This window comes from Mobula birostris, chromosome 7 (assembly GCF_030028105.1).
Source record: "Mobula birostris isolate sMobBir1 chromosome 7, sMobBir1.hap1, whole genome shotgun sequence".
Classification (NCBI taxonomy): Eukaryota; Metazoa; Chordata; class Chondrichthyes; order Myliobatiformes; family Myliobatidae; genus Mobula; species Mobula birostris.
Window position 1 is genome coordinate 58,271,177 of NC_092376.1, and position 17,926 is coordinate 58,289,102.

Below are 17,926 nucleotides of genomic sequence, written 5' to 3' on the forward strand. Positions count from 1 at the left end.
ATTAAGCTTGGGCACATTCCAACAACATGATTTTCAGACAACACCATATCAGCCAGGACATACTGTACACTGCATCATTGTTTACTTGGTATGATTAAATGAGAGTTACAAGACATACTGAAACTATCTAACAGAAACAGTGGGAAAATATCTACGCAGTTTACTCAACTTCGATTGAAGAGTTTATTGTTGTCTGAGAGATAGCTACAACTTTAACAATAAACTTTTCGTATAGAAAGCCAATTTGTTTACCAGGCAATTTTATTCAAATACTGAAAAGATAAGTTATCTTTCCTATCAAGAGCCAAGCCTAAATACAGGAACCAATGACAAATTAAGCAATCTAATAAAAAAAAGTGATATCAGAGATTTAAGACTTACTGAACTTCGCCTTGTTGGATTCTCATATTTTCCATCTCACCCTCATTTGTTAACCATTTTATCACAGGGGAAAAATTCTTTTCAAAACCAAAAGAAACTTTGCAGGTTAACTGCACAGAACTACCTGAAATAAAACATATATATTGTTAGAAATTGAAACGGTTACCATTTTGCAGAAGCCTTTGTTTGTTTTAGATGATTACTTTAAATAGCTCTATTGTCCATTGTGCCCAGGACATGTGACACAGGATACTGGGATTCCTGATATTTCCAATAAGCATCCCTGACCCAATTTAGATAACCCCCACTTGCAGGAAAAGCATACTGAAAAAGTTTGGTCTATATGTTCTTGTCTGATAGATCAAAATTTATCAAGGTGGTCGGCTTGTGAATGGAAAATTGTGCCTCTCAGCACTGAGGTGAGACAGGGTATACACTGCTCTCAGGAGAAATAAAGATTAAAGAAAGTTTTTTTTATTTGTCACGTGTACATTAAAATATACAGTGAAATACTTCATTTGCATCTATGACCAACACAGTCCAGAACTATGCTCAAGTATCACCATCTTTCTAATACCAGCATAGCATGCTCACAACTTACTAATCCATACACCTTTGGAATATGGGAGGAAACCAGAGCACCCAGAGGAAATCCACACAGTCACAGGAAGAATGTACAAATTCCTTACAGACCATGGCAGGAACTGAACCTCGATTGCTGGCTCTGTAAAGCAATGCACTAACCTGCTGCTGCAAAAAATAATTGACCGTGCATGTGATCTTGTGCAAATAATCATCGACTGCAACAGGAAATCAAAGCTGCCGGTCAAGATGGCGTGAACCTGCAATGTCTGTCTGTCGATGTCGTGGCTCAGACTGAGTTGTTATTTTAGTTTTGTAGTGACCGTTTTGGGGACGTTGTGGGGAATTAGGGGTCAGATTATGGTTTAGGGCCAGGGATGAGGGGGAATGAAGAATCAGGGCAGGAGCCCGTGTTTGGATTCCAGGTTAGGACGCTACATGGTCAAAGTTTGCGTTGGGTCAGGTTTCAACAGGTACATTTAATAGGTTTCAACAGGCTTTGAGGAGGTCAGCGATTCTGAGGTCACCAAGTCCTGAGTCGCAGGTACATATGGGAAAGACTCACGAGGGCCAATGTTCCTTACCCTCCCAGGGCACTGTGATCGGTTCTGGAGGCAAGGCGCAAGGCAGTGCATGGTCAAAGGTCAATAATCCCAGAGGTCAGATTGGTTGAGGTTCAAAGGTCAAACCTGTGATCGGCGAGTCCTTGGTTTTGATACCAAGAGGTCGTCAAAGCCCAGAGGGCAAGGTCAAAGGTCGAAGTCCAGCACTCACCAAGTCCAGAAGCAGACAGCCTGAAAGGTTCAAGGTCAAAGTCAACAAGACCCAGATGTAAAGGGTGAGTTCGACTAGAGACTTTGCAAATCTGGATGCCTGGACCAGAGATCGGAGGTTTGAGGCCTGATGACTGAGAGTTTGAGAGTTTTGGGCCAAAAACTGGAGGCGCGGAGGCAGCCTTTCCTGGGGTTGGAAAAATGTTTGTGTGAGGAGGAATGAAAGTTTTGCTGTTTTGTTCTGTTGTCATTGCTTGTGTTGTTCAGTGTTATGTGTTCTGTTGTGTAGTTTTGCTGAACTTGGTGGACACGCTATGTTGGTGCCAGAATATGTGGCAACACTTGCGGGCTGCCCCCAGCACATTGTTGGGTGTGTTGGTTGTTAATACAAACGCTCATGTGAACTCTTCATCCTGAATTCCTTGTTCATTAAGGATAATGGATGGCATGTACTGGCATATAAGAGTAGTGTTACCTTTCTGCAGAAACACCATGGATTTGCATACAAAATGTTCCTATGGAGACCATCTGCAAACATATCATTTGCTTCATACGAATCTGGCTTTTGGAGACCTTCAAGAAGTCCTCCCTAGCTTTACCATCCAGGGCTTTTAGCAGTGAGTTGGAATCCCCATACTCAGCAGCTTCTTGATGGCAGCCAGTAATGATGAAGCAAAATATTAGTTGTATTGATCAAAATAGAACAAATCTTCTTATTGAAACAAAACAGTTACTTCACTCTCTTTAGATACATCCACATTTGAGCTGCCCAACCTGATGAAACCAAAAGCTCCCATAAGAAATGGGTGAACTAGGTTGCTGTGCATCTGTAATCGAGATTTTAGAAGAGCTGCACCTCCACAAACAATTCACTTTCTTTAATCTTACTCAAACCAGTAAGAAAGAGTTAATTTGTTCTAAAAATGGTCAGATTGTAAATGGAGCTACAGACTGGGTATTTGTTTTGAGTTGTCACTGACTTTACTTTGGTTGACTTTCATACCCTGGCTGTAGAAAAGTGACCTCACAGTTGGGCAGTTGTAAAAGTGTTAAACTTAGAAGGCTGAAATGAGAGATGATCATTGACATTATAGCAGCTGACTGAACTGGCTTCAGAAGTACATTTCCAGTTCCACTTTCTCACCTTTCACTTTATGACAATTGGACTGTGAACTGCAGCTACAACAGTTGTCAAATATGCTGACCTTCTTGAGGTCTTCATTAAGAAGCAGGCCACCTCTCTGCCTGCACATTGGCCATACGATTGTGCCAGTGACCTCCTACCCAGCTACTTTCCCTCTCCTGTCCTGAAATGTTGGCCATGGAAGAGTACATCAAGGAGGCATTGGCCTTAGGATCTATTTGTCTGTCAACCTCACCAGCGGGGGTGGGCTTCCCTTTTGTGAGCAAGAAGGATGGCAAGCTCTGTCCCTGCGTTGAACATCAGTCCCTGAACAATATCGATAGAGTTAATACCACCACATTGAAACACTAATTGGCTGGAACATGCATACTCAGAAACAGGATTGCTGACCCCATTCCTCAGCCCATCTGCAGGGGTGTGCAGACCCTGCAGTAGTCAGTGGTCGTGAAACCACCAGGATCACAGTGACTTCACATATACAGATACACAGCACATCCATGCTTTAAATTATGCTGCAAGTGGAAATGAAGTTCTCGGTCTTTGCATTTTATTAGTGTCAATAGCTGTAATGCAAACGGTAAATCTGATCCCACACGGAAGCAATATTCCTATTGAATTCTTTCCAGGAAGTTCACTAATTTCTCAAAATGTGTGCCTCTCCCACTGACAGTTACAGGTTACAGATTTTAAAATGTTATCTCCAAATCTTATTTCCAAACAACACACATAAAAATTGCTGGTGAATGCAGCAGGCCAGGCAGCATCTCTAGGAAAAGGTACAGTCGACGTTTCGGGCCGAGACCCTTCGTCAGGACTAACTGAAAGAAGAGCTAGTAAGAGATTTGAAAGTGGGAGGGGGAGGGGGAGATCTAAAATGATAGGAGAAGACAGAAGGGGGAGGGATGGAGCCAAGAGCTGGACAGTTGATTGGCAAAAGGGATATGAGAGGATTATGGGACAGGAGGCCTAGGGAGAAAGAAAATGGGGGGGAAGCCGAGAGGATGGGCAAGGGGTATAGTGAGGGGGACAGAGGGAGAAAAAGGAGAGAGAGAAAAAGAATGTGTGTATATAAATAAATAACGGATGGGGTACCAGAGGGAGGTGGGGCATTAGCGGAAGTTTGAGAAGTCAATGTTCATGCCATCAGGTTGGAGGCTACCCAGACGGAATATAAGGTGTTGTTCCTCCAACCTGAGTGTGGCTTCATCTTTACAGTAGAGGAGGCTGTGGATAGACATATCAGAATGAGAATGGGACATGGAATTAAAATGTGTGGCCACTGGGAGATCCTGCTTTCTCTGGCGGACAGAATGTAGGTGTTCAGCAAAATGATCTTCCAGTCTGCGTCGGGTCTTGCCAATATATAGAAGGCCGCATCGGGAGCACCGGATGCAGTATATCACCCCAGCCGACTCACAGATGAAGTGTCACCTCACCTGGAAGGACTATCTGGGGCCCTGAATGGTAATGAGGGAGGAAGTGTAAGGGCATGTGTAGCACTTTTTCCACTTACAAGGATAAGTGCCAGAAGGGAGATCGGTGGGGAGGTATTGGGGGGGGGACGAATGGACAAGGGAGTCACGTAGGGAGTGATCCTTGCGGAAAACGGGGTGGGGGAGAGGGAAAGATGTGCTTAGTGGTGGGATCCCATTGGAGGTGGCAGAAGTTACGGAGAATTATATGTTGGACCTGGAGGCTGGTGGGGTGGTAGGTGAGGACACGGGGAACCCTATTCCTAGTGGGGTGGCGGGAGCATGGAGTGAGAGATGTCCCATCCACGTCCCACCTCCCCCTCGTACCCCATCCGTGATTTATTTATATACACACATTCTTTTTCTCTCGCTCCTTTTTCTCCCTCTGTCCCCCTCACTATACCCCTTGCCCATCCTCTGGTTTTCCCCCCCCCCTTTTCTTTTTCCCTAAGCCTCCTGTCCCATGATCCCCTCATATCCCTTTTGCTAATCACCTGTCCATCCCTCCCCCTCCTGTCTTCTCCTATCATTTCCGATCTCCCCCTCCCCCTCCCACTTTCAAATCTCTTACTAGTTCTTCTTTCAGTTAGTCCTGACGAAGGGTCTCAGCCTGAAACACCGACTGTACCTCTTCCTAGAGATACTGCCTGGCCTGCTGCGTTCACCAGCATTTTTTGTGTGTGTTACTTGGTCTTTGCATTTCATTAGTCAATAGCTGTAATGCAAACGGTAAATCTGATCCCACATGGAAGCAATATCCCTATTGAATTCTTTCCAGGAAGTTCACTAATTTCTCAAAACATGTGCCACTCCCACTGACAGTTTCAGGTTATAGAGTTCAAAATGTTATCTCCAAATCTTATTTCCAAATATGTGTTGTTTTCTCTGTGACTTACCAATTTCTACTTCAATTGTCTTTACTCCATGAGGGTCAATTACAGTTGGAGGTTTTGTTGTGTCAGCATCTGAAAGGATTACAGAGCACTGTGATGCTGTGGACTAACAGGCCTTTTGTTTCTTAGATAAAAACAGAACACTTGCAACATTAACTTGGATTCTCTTTCCACAGATGCTGTTTGATCTTCTGGCTGCTTTTCTGTTTATATTACAGGTTTTCAGCATCCACAGATTTTTTTTATTTTCATTTGTGTTGTTTAATTAATTTGTTACTTTGAAATTTTTTTAATGTATTGACATCAGAATTTGTCATTAACAAGTACCAGGCAGCGTAGAAAGTTGAATAAAAATGCAACACTTATTAATTGCTTTTATTTGGGCTGGTTACAAGGGAGGTGTTGTTTCTGATTTGTTGATCTTTACCTTCCATCCCGCAAATCAAATGTAAACCAGTCTAGACAGATTATCCCAGAATCCTCACAAGCAGAAGCAAAAGCTATTAACACCAAAACTAGTTTTATGTTGAAAGAGAAAACTGGCACATTGAATGCACACTACTTGGCCCTCACAATTCATTGCAGTTGAGGTTTATAAAGTATAGCTTCTAACTTATCAACTTTTCCTTGGTCACCCTCTAGAAATTAGACTCCTACATTGATCATTTTGCTAACTGGGCTCAGGTTCATTACAGTTCATCCTTGCCAACATAACTATCTTCCCAGATTATTTCCCCAGAAGAAAAGCAAAATTCACAGGTTATCTTCTCGGGTGGCTTGCCACAGATTCTAACCTTATTTGTACATCCCACAGTCATCTCCACACTTGTCTACCCAACTGAAGAAGGTGACAGCAGCAAACATAAAACCAAAGGTGCCATCCTTCAGACCAGAAGTTGTAGGAGCAGAATTGGGCCATTTGGCTCATCTAGTCTGTTCTGCCATTTCATCACAGCTGATCCATTTTTCCTGTCAGCCCCAAACTCCTGCCCTGACCAATCAAGAATCTAAGACAGTTCATGAATCTACTTCTTTTACTTCTTCTTTCAAATATGACTCTGCCACTCTTGGAACCGGTGATTTACATTTTAATGGTGAGGTGAGCAATTTGGCGCTTTGCTGTCTTCGAAGGAGTTCGGTGAGGTTTGGAGTGATGTGTGCACCCTGGAGGCCAAGATACCTGGAGACCATGATCAACTCTATTTCTCACTGATCCCACCAATTAAAATGTTGAGCAAGACTGAAATCAACCAGGACAAGAGCGAACCACGAGCAGTGTTCAGCACAAAATAATCTGCAGATGCTGGGGTTAAAGCAACATTCACAACACGCTGGAGGAACTCAGCAGATCGGGCAGCATCCGTGGAAAAGATTGGTCGACGTTTCGGGCCGGAACGTCGACTGATCTTTTCCACGGATGCTGCCTGACCTGCTGAGTTCCTCCAGCGTGTTGTGAATGGAGCAATGTTCAGCACAGTCTGCCTGCGTTTGACCAGTCTCTTTCTCACTCTCGCTCGCTATTGCCAAAAGAAGGTGCCTGTGTTTAACCAGCCTTTCTCTCCCTCTCACTTACTGCTCCTGGAGTGCTTGACTGTTCTCTCTCCCCCACTCACTCACTGCTGCTAGAGGAAGGTGCCTGCGTTTGACTGGTCTCCCTCTCCCTATCGCTCATTGTTCCCAGAGGAAGGTGCCTGCGTTTGACCGGGGGGGGGGGGGAGGAGAAGGGGTGTGTGTGTATGTGTCCCTCCCTCCCTATCGCTCGTTGTTCCCAAAGGTGCCTGCGTTTGACGTGTGTGTGTGTGTGTGTGTGTGTGTGTGTGTGTGTTTGTCTCTGTCTGTCTCTCTCTCTATCGTTCGTTGTTCCCAGAGGAAGGTGCTTGCGTTTGATAGGTGTCTGTGTGTGTGCATCTCTTTGTCTCTCTCTCTCTCTCTCTCTCTCTATCGCTCATTGTTCCCAGAGGAAGGTGCTTGCACTTGACACGTGTGTGTGTGTGTGTGTGTGTGTGTGTGTGTGTGTGTCTTTCTCTCTCTCTATCTATCACTTGTTGCTGCCAGAGAAAGGTACCAAAGTCTTGGGTCTTGGACAAAGTTTAATTGACATGGTTTGTGGATTGGATACTATAGTTCATGTTATATGTGTTTTTGGTTTCTGGTTACTCCTTTTTTATTGCTATTTTGTGCAATTTTGATCAGGGCTGATTGGCTCTGCAGCCAATGAATGATACAGTGCTAAATTGAACTGAACTGAATTAAACCAAACATTCCTCGACTCTCTGAATGATCCTGTGGTTTGATGTTTTATATTCTCTGTTTTCCCACTTATGTTTTGCCATTTGCACGATTTGGTTTTTTTTTTGCACATTTACTGTTTTCTTTGAAGGTTTTTTTTTTGTTTCGTGGCTGTCTGTGGGAAGGTAAATCTCAGGGTTGCATACTGCATTTATTGTTAATAAGTGTACTTTGAACAGCTCCTCAGCACAGTCAGTAACTGCCCCCGGCATACATCAATGATAGTCTTCACAGCCCGATTCTCTCCCCACATGCATCATCTCCTTCTTCATAAGACCATTACATGCTGTTGCCAGCAGCTCACCAGAGCCTTCTGCCCTGTGCCAAAGGTTGATCAGCTCAGTAGTTTCCACCCTCACCACATCACTTCATCCATCTTCTAGGCAAAGATCCTTCCTCTCCCAAGGATGAGGTCTTTGGAGCCTCTGCTGCCATTTCTGTAACTCTGGGTTTTTAATGGGATGGGGCTGCTAGCTCCAGGTCTTGGTTTAGTATGTGATCTAATCATCAACAGAAGTGATTTATCTCTAACTTGGTTAACGTGACAGGCAAGTCATGGAGGTCAACTTTTATTTACAAGCTCCAGAAGATTCACCTCATTGTGGGGCCTTAAGCTTCATAATTGCTAGGAAAATGTGAAACACAGAAGTCTTAGATTTTTCTCCTTTCCTCATGGTTCATATTCAAAGAAAGACAAAGAGTCCATTGTGCTGTACATAAAAGTCTGATGGATTACCTGAGGCAGGGATAATTTAAAAATTCTAAGCTATAGAACCCTGAAGTAGAAGAAGAAACCTTTAAATTTACAGAATAGTCCATAACAACCAGGTCAGGACTATAGGTAAAAACAAGAGATTATGCAGATACTGGAAATCCAGCACAACACACAAAATGGTGGAGGAACTCAGCAAGTCAGACAGCATCTATAGAAGTGAATAAGCAGATGACGTTTTGGGCTGTAACCCTTCATCAGGACTGGAAGGGAAGATGGAAGAAGCCAGAATAAGAAAGTGGGAGGAGGGAAAGGAATGAAGACAGGTGAGGGGGAAAGACAAAATGAGAAGCAGGAAGTAAAGGGCTGAAGGAGGAGGAATCTGATAGGAGAGGTGAGTAGACCATGGGAGGAGGAAGAGGAGGAGGGACATCAGAGGGAGGTGATGGGTCAGGGTAAGAAGGGAGCCAGACTGGGGAATGGGAAAAGTGAGGGTGTGGGGGAGAAATTACCATAGAGAAATTTATGCTCATGCTTTCAGGTTGGAGGCTAACCAGGTGGAATATGAGGTGTTGCTCCTCCAGCCTGAGAATGGCCTCATCGTGGTAGCACAGAAGGGCATGGATCAACATGTCAGAATGGAACAGGGAATTGGAATTAAAATGGGCAGCAGACAAAGTGCTCAACGGAGCAGTCCCCCATTTTATGTCAGGAGGCCACAATGAGAGCATCAGAAACAGTAGGTGACCCTGACAGTCTCGCTAGTGAAGTGTCGCCTTAGCAGGAAGGACTGTTTGGGGGCCTGAATGGTGGTGGGGAAGGAGATGGAGGGGTCAGTCCCACTTGCAGGGATAAGTGCCAGGACGAAGATCAGTGGGGATGGATGAGTCATGGACAGAGTGAACCCTGCAGAAAGCAGAATGTGGGGGAGGGGAAGGCCAAGCCTGTGGGTGTATTTAAGGCAGAAGTTGGTCATATCCTGATCAGTCAGGGCATCAAAGGTTATGGCGAGAAGGCAGAGGTATGGGGTTGAGTGGGATCTGGGATCAACAATGATGGGCCGAATGGCCTAATTCTGCTCCTATGTATTATGGACTTGTAAGTTTAATGGTAGGATCCCTTTGTAGATGACAGAAGTTATGGATGATGTGCTGGCTGTGGAGGTTTGTGGGGTGGTTGGTAAAAACAAGGGGCATTCTATCCCTGTTATGGTGGTGGGAAGATGGGTTGAAAGTAGATGTCCGGGGAATAAAAGAGCTGTGGGTGACAACAGCATTGATGGAGCAGGAAAGGAAACCCCAATCTTTGAAGGAGGAGAACATCTCAAATGTTTTGGAATTGAAAGCCTCATCCTGAGAACAGATGCAGTGGAGTCAGAGGAACTGAGAAAATAGGAAAGCATTTCTTACAAGTGACAGGGCGGAAGAAGCATCGTCAGTATAGCTGTGAGAGTTAATAAGTTTGAGGTACGATTGTCTACTTACCCATAACATTCACAGTTAATGCCCTTTTCACAAGCCATGGGATTTTATTTTCAAAGAACTTAAAGGTACACGTGTAATTGCCAGAATCTACTTGATATACAGTTTGTAAATAAATTTGGTCATTTCTTAACTGAAGACTATATCGATAATCACGTTCTTCAACTAGTTCCCCATTCTGGAAGAAATTAAAGTCAATAATAAATTGATAGTGTCAGAATTTAATAATATTTTACCCATGAACGGAGTTGGAGGAAGGTCTTGGATTCAATCTTTCGACATGATCAAAAAAAATTCACAGGAATAAATGCCTTCAATTTCTCTTCCACAGCTCAATTCCCAAATAGTTATTTTGATTTCAATACTTAAGTAAATTCAGAAGCTGATTGACTGAAGTTAAGCTTTGATCCTCGCTGAATCTAACTTTCAGTCAGATGACTTTTACCACTTCAATCTAGCTAGAATTAATTAACTTCACTAAGCTTGCACAGCTAATCAAACTAATGTTCTGTTTTGAATTTCAGGCGCATCAGCCTCACTAAACTATTTTTTTCTGATAAGAGAAACTAGTTTTTGAATAATGATCATTTCTTTGTTAATTTATTCTCCATATTCTCAATCTAATATTTTAATTTTACTTTATTTGGCTTGAATTTTAGTTTCTCTACTTTCTTGCCCCAAAAATCCCGAGATGATCCCATGTAATCATTCTGTAATTGGAAGCGATTTTGTGTTTCATCTATTCCAGATGCAAGACACTTACCTTGTACCACTCCACAGGAGATCTTTCTGAGGAATTGAAACGTTGAATTCCTGGACATGTTATTGTAGCTGATCTCTGCCGAATTAGGATAACCTCACAACTTTGAGTGTCTTGACAACCTGTTTCATTCTGCTTTTTCACACGTAGTACTACCACCTTAAGGCAGAGGCCACTATTTCTGTTTAACAAACACAAACATATTTAAGCATACTGTAAAAATACATACATTATACTGATCAAGTGTGTTCTAATTTCCTCAACAAATTCTCATACAGTATTCATTGCTAAACCTGAAGGGCCAACAATCCCCTCATCTTGTCTAACAAATCGGTTACAACAAATTGCATTGTTACAATACTTACTGTCATCTTCCACTAGGTCTCAAATTAACCACAGAAGCACTTCAAAGCTAAGAAAGCTAAGCACCACCCTGAAAAGATTAATCTGCTTCCCTTTCCTCAGTCTCTGTCTGACTTGCTGACCTTTTCCAGCATTTTCTGCCTTTATTTTGAACTCAGGTGTTTGGGAAAATCTTTAGGGAATCTGCATTTTAGGGTTTATGACGCTATGAAAGTCCACCCCTCCACTCCCCCTGCATAACTCTAACAAAGTTTATTCATATGCAATGCAAAACTTTATTATTACAAAAATACCACAGGATGGAACATTCTCCATTGCAAATGCTTTCAATCCAATCATTTAGTCCCTAATACTTACAGGAATTGCTCAGTCTCGCCTTACATTCTCAGAAAATGTTCTCCAAATTTCCCGTCAAAATTATTGATTCTTTCCTCTAATCCAAATACCCATATATTGGACAATGGTTTACTTTTATTGAATGATTCTTTCTGGTTGCAAGAATCCCTAAAACGCATTGAGTAACACTCCTATAAGAAATCCAGTTAAGCCACATGTGAATTTTAAGATCCTTTTCAAGTGCCTCCGTTACCTCAGCTTTCCTATTTCAATAATTAATTCCATCCCTAAAACACATCGAGGAATTTATATTCCTTGTGTCTGTAGTCTGGAACATTTCCATATTTAATCACTCTACCAAAGTGGCTGCTAGGGTTGGGGCCAAAGTCCTGGAATTCTCTTTCAGATGAGGTAATCCTTCTTCAGCCTCCCTACTTTGGAATCTCCTTAAATACATCTTTCCGAACAAACTTTGATCAGCTAAAAATGTCCTTATTCAGCTTGATCAATACACACGAAATTTTGGAGGAACTCAGCAAGTCAGGTAGCATCCATGAAGGGGGAATAAACAGTCAGTGTTTTGAGCCAAGACTCTTCATCAGGACAGCCTGATTCCAGATTCATTCCTTCATTCAACCTTCAGTCAATTTGATGTTCAGTTTTGTTTGAATTCTCTTGTGAAGCTTTCAGGTTTAACATTGCTGGCATATGTCATGAAATTTGATGCTTGGCAGCAGCAGTACATCACAATACATAATAATAAAATCTAAATTACAAATAAATACTTACTGTAATTTATAGATTTTATTTTATATATATAATTAAGTTAAACAAGTAGTGCAGAAAGAGAAGAAAAAAGTGTGGTCGTGTTCCTGGGTTCATTGTCTATTCAGAAACCTAATTGTGGATAGGAAGAAGTTGTTCCTGAAACTTTGAGTGTGTATCTTCAAGCTCCTGCACCTCCTCCTTCATAGTAAAAATGAGAAGAGGGCATGTCCTGAGTGGTGTAGGTCCTAATGATGTATGTCATCTTTTAAAGATGTCCTCAATGCTGCGGAGGCGAGTGCCCATGATGGAGCTGTCTGTATTTACAACTTTCTGCAACTTTTTCTGATGTTCTGCGGTGGCCCCTCCGTACCAGACCGTTATGCAAACAACATCTGAGCTGTCCCACAAAATAGTAGGTGTGGAGAGATTAGAGCAGTGGGCTAAACACGTGTCCTTGAGGTGCACCAGTGTTGATTGTTAGCAAGAAGGAGATGTTAATTTTGAATCTTCACTGACTGTGTCTCCTCGTAAGGAAGTCACCGATCCAGTTATAGAGGAAGGTACAGAGAGCCAGGATTTGGAACTTGTTGATTACAACTGAGGATATGATCGTAGCCAATAACAGCAGTCTGACATAGGTATTACTATTGTCCAGGTAATCCAAGGCTGAGTAGAGCACCAGTAAGATTGCATCTGCAGTAGACCTACTGTAGTGATAGGCAATTTACAACAAGTCCAGGTCTTTGCTTAGGCAGGAGTTGATTTTAGCCATAACCAACCTCTCAAAACAGTTCTAAAGATAGAGTAGTCCCCTTGGAATTCAGAAGAATGAGGAAATCTTATAGAAACATATAAAATTATGAAAGGGATAGATAAGATAGAGGCAGGAAAGTTGTTTCCACTGAGGTAAAACTAGTAGGGGAGATAGCCTCAAAATTTGGGGGAGTAAATTTAGGATAGGGATGAGAAGGAACTGCTTTTCCCCCAGAGTGGTGAATCTGTGGAATTCTCTGCCCAATGAAGCAGTGGAGGCTACCTCAGTAAGTATACTTAAGGCAAGATTGGATAGATTTTTACATAGTAGGAGAATTAAGGGTTATGGGGAAAAGGCAAGTAGGTGGAAATGAGTCCATGGTCAGATCATCCATAATCTTATTGAATGGTGGAGCAGGGTCGTTAGGCCAGATGGCCAACTCCTGCTCCCATCTCTTGTGTTCTAATGTTCATCACAGTAGATGTGAGTGCCACTAGGTTATAACTGTTGAAGCAGCTCACCTTGTTCTTCTTGGGCACACAAGGTATGTTTGCCACCCTTATGAAGCAGGTGGACTCCTCTGACTTCTGCAGTGACAGATTAAAGATGTCCTTGAACACTCCCACCAGTTGGTTAACATATCTTTTCTGAGCCCTACCAGGTACACTATCAGGACCTAATGCTTTACGGGGTTTACACTCTTAAAAGACGTTAGACATCAGCCTTCGAAACAGAGATCACAAGGTCGCCAGATGCTGCAGGGGTTTGCACAGGTGTAGTTTTATTTTCCCTTTCAATGCATGCACAAAAGGTTTTGAGCTCATCTGGGAGTGAAGCATCACAGCCATTCATGTTGTTAGGTTTTGCTTTGTAGGAAGTAATAGCCTGCAAACCCTGCCAGAGCTGACTTGCATCCAATTCAGTTTCTAACCTCAATTGGAATTGCTTTATCATCCTTCAAATCCACTTTTTTAGATTGTGCCTGGCTTTCTTGTATAGTCTGGATCACATGTCTTGTATGCCACAGATATAGCCCTCAGCAGACTACGAATCTCATGGTTTATCCATGGCTTTTGGTTAAGACATGTCTGATATGGCCTCAAGGGCACATACCCATCCATGCAGGTCTTGATTAAGTCGGTGACAACTGTGGTATATTCATTCAGACTAGAAGATGAATTCCTGAATATTGGCCAGTCTACTCACTCAGAGCAGTCCTGGAAGCCCTTCTCTGCCTCCCTTAAGCATATCTTCTTGGTCCTCACTACTGGTGCTGTGGCCTTTAGTCTCTGCCTCCATGTTGGGAGTACAGCCAGGTGATGAGATTTTCCAATGTGTGAGTGTGGGATGGCACAATAAAAGTTCTTGAATTGACTTTATTGACTTTATTACTGACAACCTTCCTATACACAAGTAAAAATTTTTATGTTATGTCTCCGCCTAAATGTGCAACATGCAATTTATAGTAATTTATAATAAATAGTATGTACAACAGGATAGTCAATATAACATAGAAATACTATTGTGTCGGCATAAGTTAAGCAGTCTGATGGCCTGCTGGAAGAAGCTGTCCTGGAGCCTGTTGGTCCTGGCTTTTATGCTGTGGTACCATTTCCCGGATGGTAGCAGCTAGAACAGTTTGTGGTTGGAATGACTTGGGTCTCCAATGATCCTTTGGCTCCTTTTTACACACCTGTCTTTGTAAATTTCCTGAATAGTGAGAAGTTCACATCTACAGATGCAGAGGACTGTCTGCACCACTCTCTGCAGAGCCCTGCGATTGAGGGAAATACAGTTCCCATACCAGGTAGTGATGCAGTCAGTCAGGATGCTCTCAATTGTGCCCCTGTAGAAAGTTCTTAGGATTTGGGGGTCCACACCAAACTTCTTCAACCATCTGAGGGGAAAGAGGCGCTGTTGTGCCTTTCTCACCACACAACAGGTATGCACAGACCACGTGAGATCCTCGGTGATGTTTATGCCGAGTAACCTAAAGCTGTTCACCCCCTCAACCCCAGATGCATTGATATCAACACGGGCTAGTCTGTCTTAATTCCTCCTGTAGACCACAACCAGCTCCTTTGTCTTGCGTCATTGAGGGAGAAGTTGTTTTCTTGACATCACTGCGTCAGGGTGATGACTTCTTCTCTGTAGGCTGCCTCATTATTATTTGAGATTAGGCCAATCAGTGTAGTGTCATCAGCAAATTTAATTAGCAGATTGGAGCTGTGGGTGGCGACACAGTCATGGGTATACAGAGAGTAAAGGAGGGGCTTACTGCACAGCCATAAGAGGCATCTGAATCGAGGGGCAGAGGTGAGGGAGCCCACTCTTACCACCAGCCGGCAATCTGACAGGAAGTTCAGGATCCAGGACACAAGGCAGGGTGAAGGCCAAGGTCTCTGAGCTTCTTGTCGAGCCTGGAGGGAATTATGGGGTTGAACTGCAGTCCAAGAACAGCATTCTCACATAAGCATCCTTCTTTTCCAGATGTGTAAGGATGGTGTGTAGAGCTGTGGCTATTGCGTCATCTGTCAATCAGTTGTGTCGGCAGGCGAATTGTAGGGGGTCCATTTTGGGTGGTAGCAAGCTGCAGTCCTTGACCAGCCTCTCAAAGCATTTGTTTATTATTGAGGTGAGTGCGACAGGATGCCAGTCATTCAGACATGTTACCTTGGTCTGTTTAGGTACAGGAACAATGGTGGATGTTTCAAAGCAGGAGGGCACTCTGCACTGGGAGAGGGAGAGATTTAAAAATGTCTGTAAACACACCTGCCAGTTGTGCTACACACATCCTGAGTACCCCCCTAGGACGCTGTCTGATCCCACAGCCTTGCGACTGTCCACTCATTGGAAACACCTGTGTACTTCAGCCTCAGAGATGACCAAGATGCAGGTCACATCAGCTGTAGGTCTCCTCAGGGGCTCAGCGTTGGCAACATCAAATTGAGTGTAAAAAATTAGCTCATCTGGGAGACAGGCAGCAATGTTGGAAGCTCCACTGCATTTAGCTTTGAAGTCTACGATGGTGTGCAGACCTTGCCATAAGCTGTGTGTGTTGTTGATGAAGAGTTGTGCGAATTTTGTCCCTGTATTGTTGTTTCGCTGCCTTGATGACTTTGCACAGATCATACATTTCTTGAGTTCTTGCTGTTTTCCGGCAATGGTGCTGTGACAGTGGTCAGGTGCATAGGCTCCTTTGGTTCCACATGTGATATGTTAGTGTTAGTTGTGCAGAGACTTCAAGCTGGCCTGATTGAAATCTCCTATAATATAAGGGAAGGTATCAGGGTGCGCAGCTTTGTACCTTCTGACTGCATTGTTCAGCTTCTCCAGAGCCTGCCTGATGTTAGCCTGTTGAATGTACACTGCTACCGGGATAATAGCAGAAAACTCACCCGGTGGATAAAATGAATGACATTTGACCACTAGGTATTCCAAGTCAGGTGAGCAGGATTGAGACAGAACTGCCACGTTTGTGCACTACAATGAGTTAATCATAAAGTATATTCCACCTCCTCTGCTTTTAAAAGACTGAGCTGACTTGTCTTAGCAGAGAATGGTGAAACCATCAGGTTGCAGTGCTGTGCCCGTAGTTGCCAGTGTGAACCATGTTTCCATAAAGCAGAGTGCACAGCAGTCTCCAATGTCCCTCTGGTACAGCAGTCTTGCTCTGAGGTCTTCAATTTTATTTTCCAGTGACACTCACCAGCAGGATAGTCGGGAGTGGGAGTAGAATTCTAAAGCCGCTGAGTTTCGCTTGTACCTGTAGACCAGCGCAGCGTCCCCGCTTCTGTTTCCTTAAAAGGAAACTGCACTTGCCATCTGAACCTGCCATATGAGGTTTGACGATTCTGAATATTGATAGCTATTTTAAATGTTAAAATGATGCAGCTTCCTGAACTACCTATATCTGTGACTCTGGTTGCAACTGTAGTAGTCCTAAACAGGAATATTTGATGACTCCCATTGGAGCTGCATGCAAAAAGTTGCCACTTACTAGGCACAAATCACAATTACATTTTTATAACTGCTTGAATATATTACTTTAAGATGATGTTTAAAATATAAAGCAATCTGATGAGGTAAGAATCAATGAATTGTTCACTAGAAGGAGAATGTGGAACTAGGGGTAATTATCTTAAAAATAATGTGGCCACACGAGAGAAATCAGGAAGCAATTTTGCAAGCAAACGATAGTGGATATCTAAAACTGCTTCCCCAAAAAGTTGTAGATAAATTGTTATGTGGCTAAATGATTTGTGATTTTTGATATAATTAAACAATAGAGAGATGGCATTACTTATTCCTGTTTATTTCTATTTTAAATGACCAGAATTAGCCGGCATTAACAAAGGCATTAATTGATTTCTCTACCTACTTTTTTCAAATTTAATTCCCACAGCATATAATCTTTCCTCATATTGTCCTACAAAGACTTGAAAAGTACAGAATATGATTTACCAACAAGCAAGAAATAAATGTTTGAGCATTAAACAGTGCAATATTAAAAATTTGAAATTGTTTCACATACCTGAGCAAACAGAGGTAAGTACCAGAATCAGCCGTGCTGATCGATGAAAGTGAAAAATTCTTTCCTCTTTGACTAACAACTTCATTCCAATCAGTACTTTGTTGAACACTTCCTTCCCTGCCTTGTTTGTACCATAATAATTGGTCGCTTAAATAGTTAATGGAATTGTTATCACTGAGATTATTTAGCTCACATGTCACTTCAAAAGGTTCACCCACACATCCATAGTAGTATTCCTGCAGTGCAGGTTTGAAACAATCTATAGAGACATAAAAGTATTGATGAAGAATGATTACAATATAGCAACGATGATTGGTGAATAAAAGCTTTCAATGAGACATACTATCATTTTGAACATATTAGATTCCTTCAAACAGGCTTCAGAGAGTCAGCCCAGCCTCTTTTACATATTTATTTATATAACTACTCCAATCAAAATTTTGTATGATGCAAAAGATACATGACAATTTTGGTAAAGCCACTCTAATAACCTATGAAATGCTTAACCAAAATTATTTCACCAAACTTATTTACCCATCACCTCTTCATAAAGCACATGAAGGAAATGCACAACAACCTGGACTGTTAACTTTGATTTCTTTCCACACAAGAAAATGGAGCTTATAATTTATATGTCTAACCTTTAAATAGTATTAGTGAAAACAGTTCTTGATACTAGTGAAA

General features: G+C 42.5%; 1 protein-coding gene across 3 annotated transcripts in view; it reads right to left on the bottom strand.

Moving 5' to 3' along the window:
- The window catches only part of LOC140200227 (interleukin-18 receptor accessory protein-like), a 37,299-nt gene that overhangs the window by 11,654 nt on the left and 7,719 nt on the right, over positions 1–17,926 (bottom strand). For all 3 annotated transcript variants that reach the window (XM_072263232.1, XM_072263230.1, XM_072263229.1), the window contains 5 exons: positions 17,243–17,501; positions 10,491–10,668; positions 9,731–9,905; positions 5,249–5,317; positions 382–505 (listed from right to left, as the gene is read on the bottom strand). In XM_072263232.1, coding sequence (XP_072119333.1) covers positions 382–505; positions 5,249–5,317; positions 9,731–9,905; positions 10,491–10,668; positions 17,243–17,501 — 805 coding nt within the window. The remainder of the gene's footprint in view (positions 1–381; positions 506–5,248; positions 5,318–9,730; positions 9,906–10,490; positions 10,669–17,242; positions 17,502–17,926) is intronic.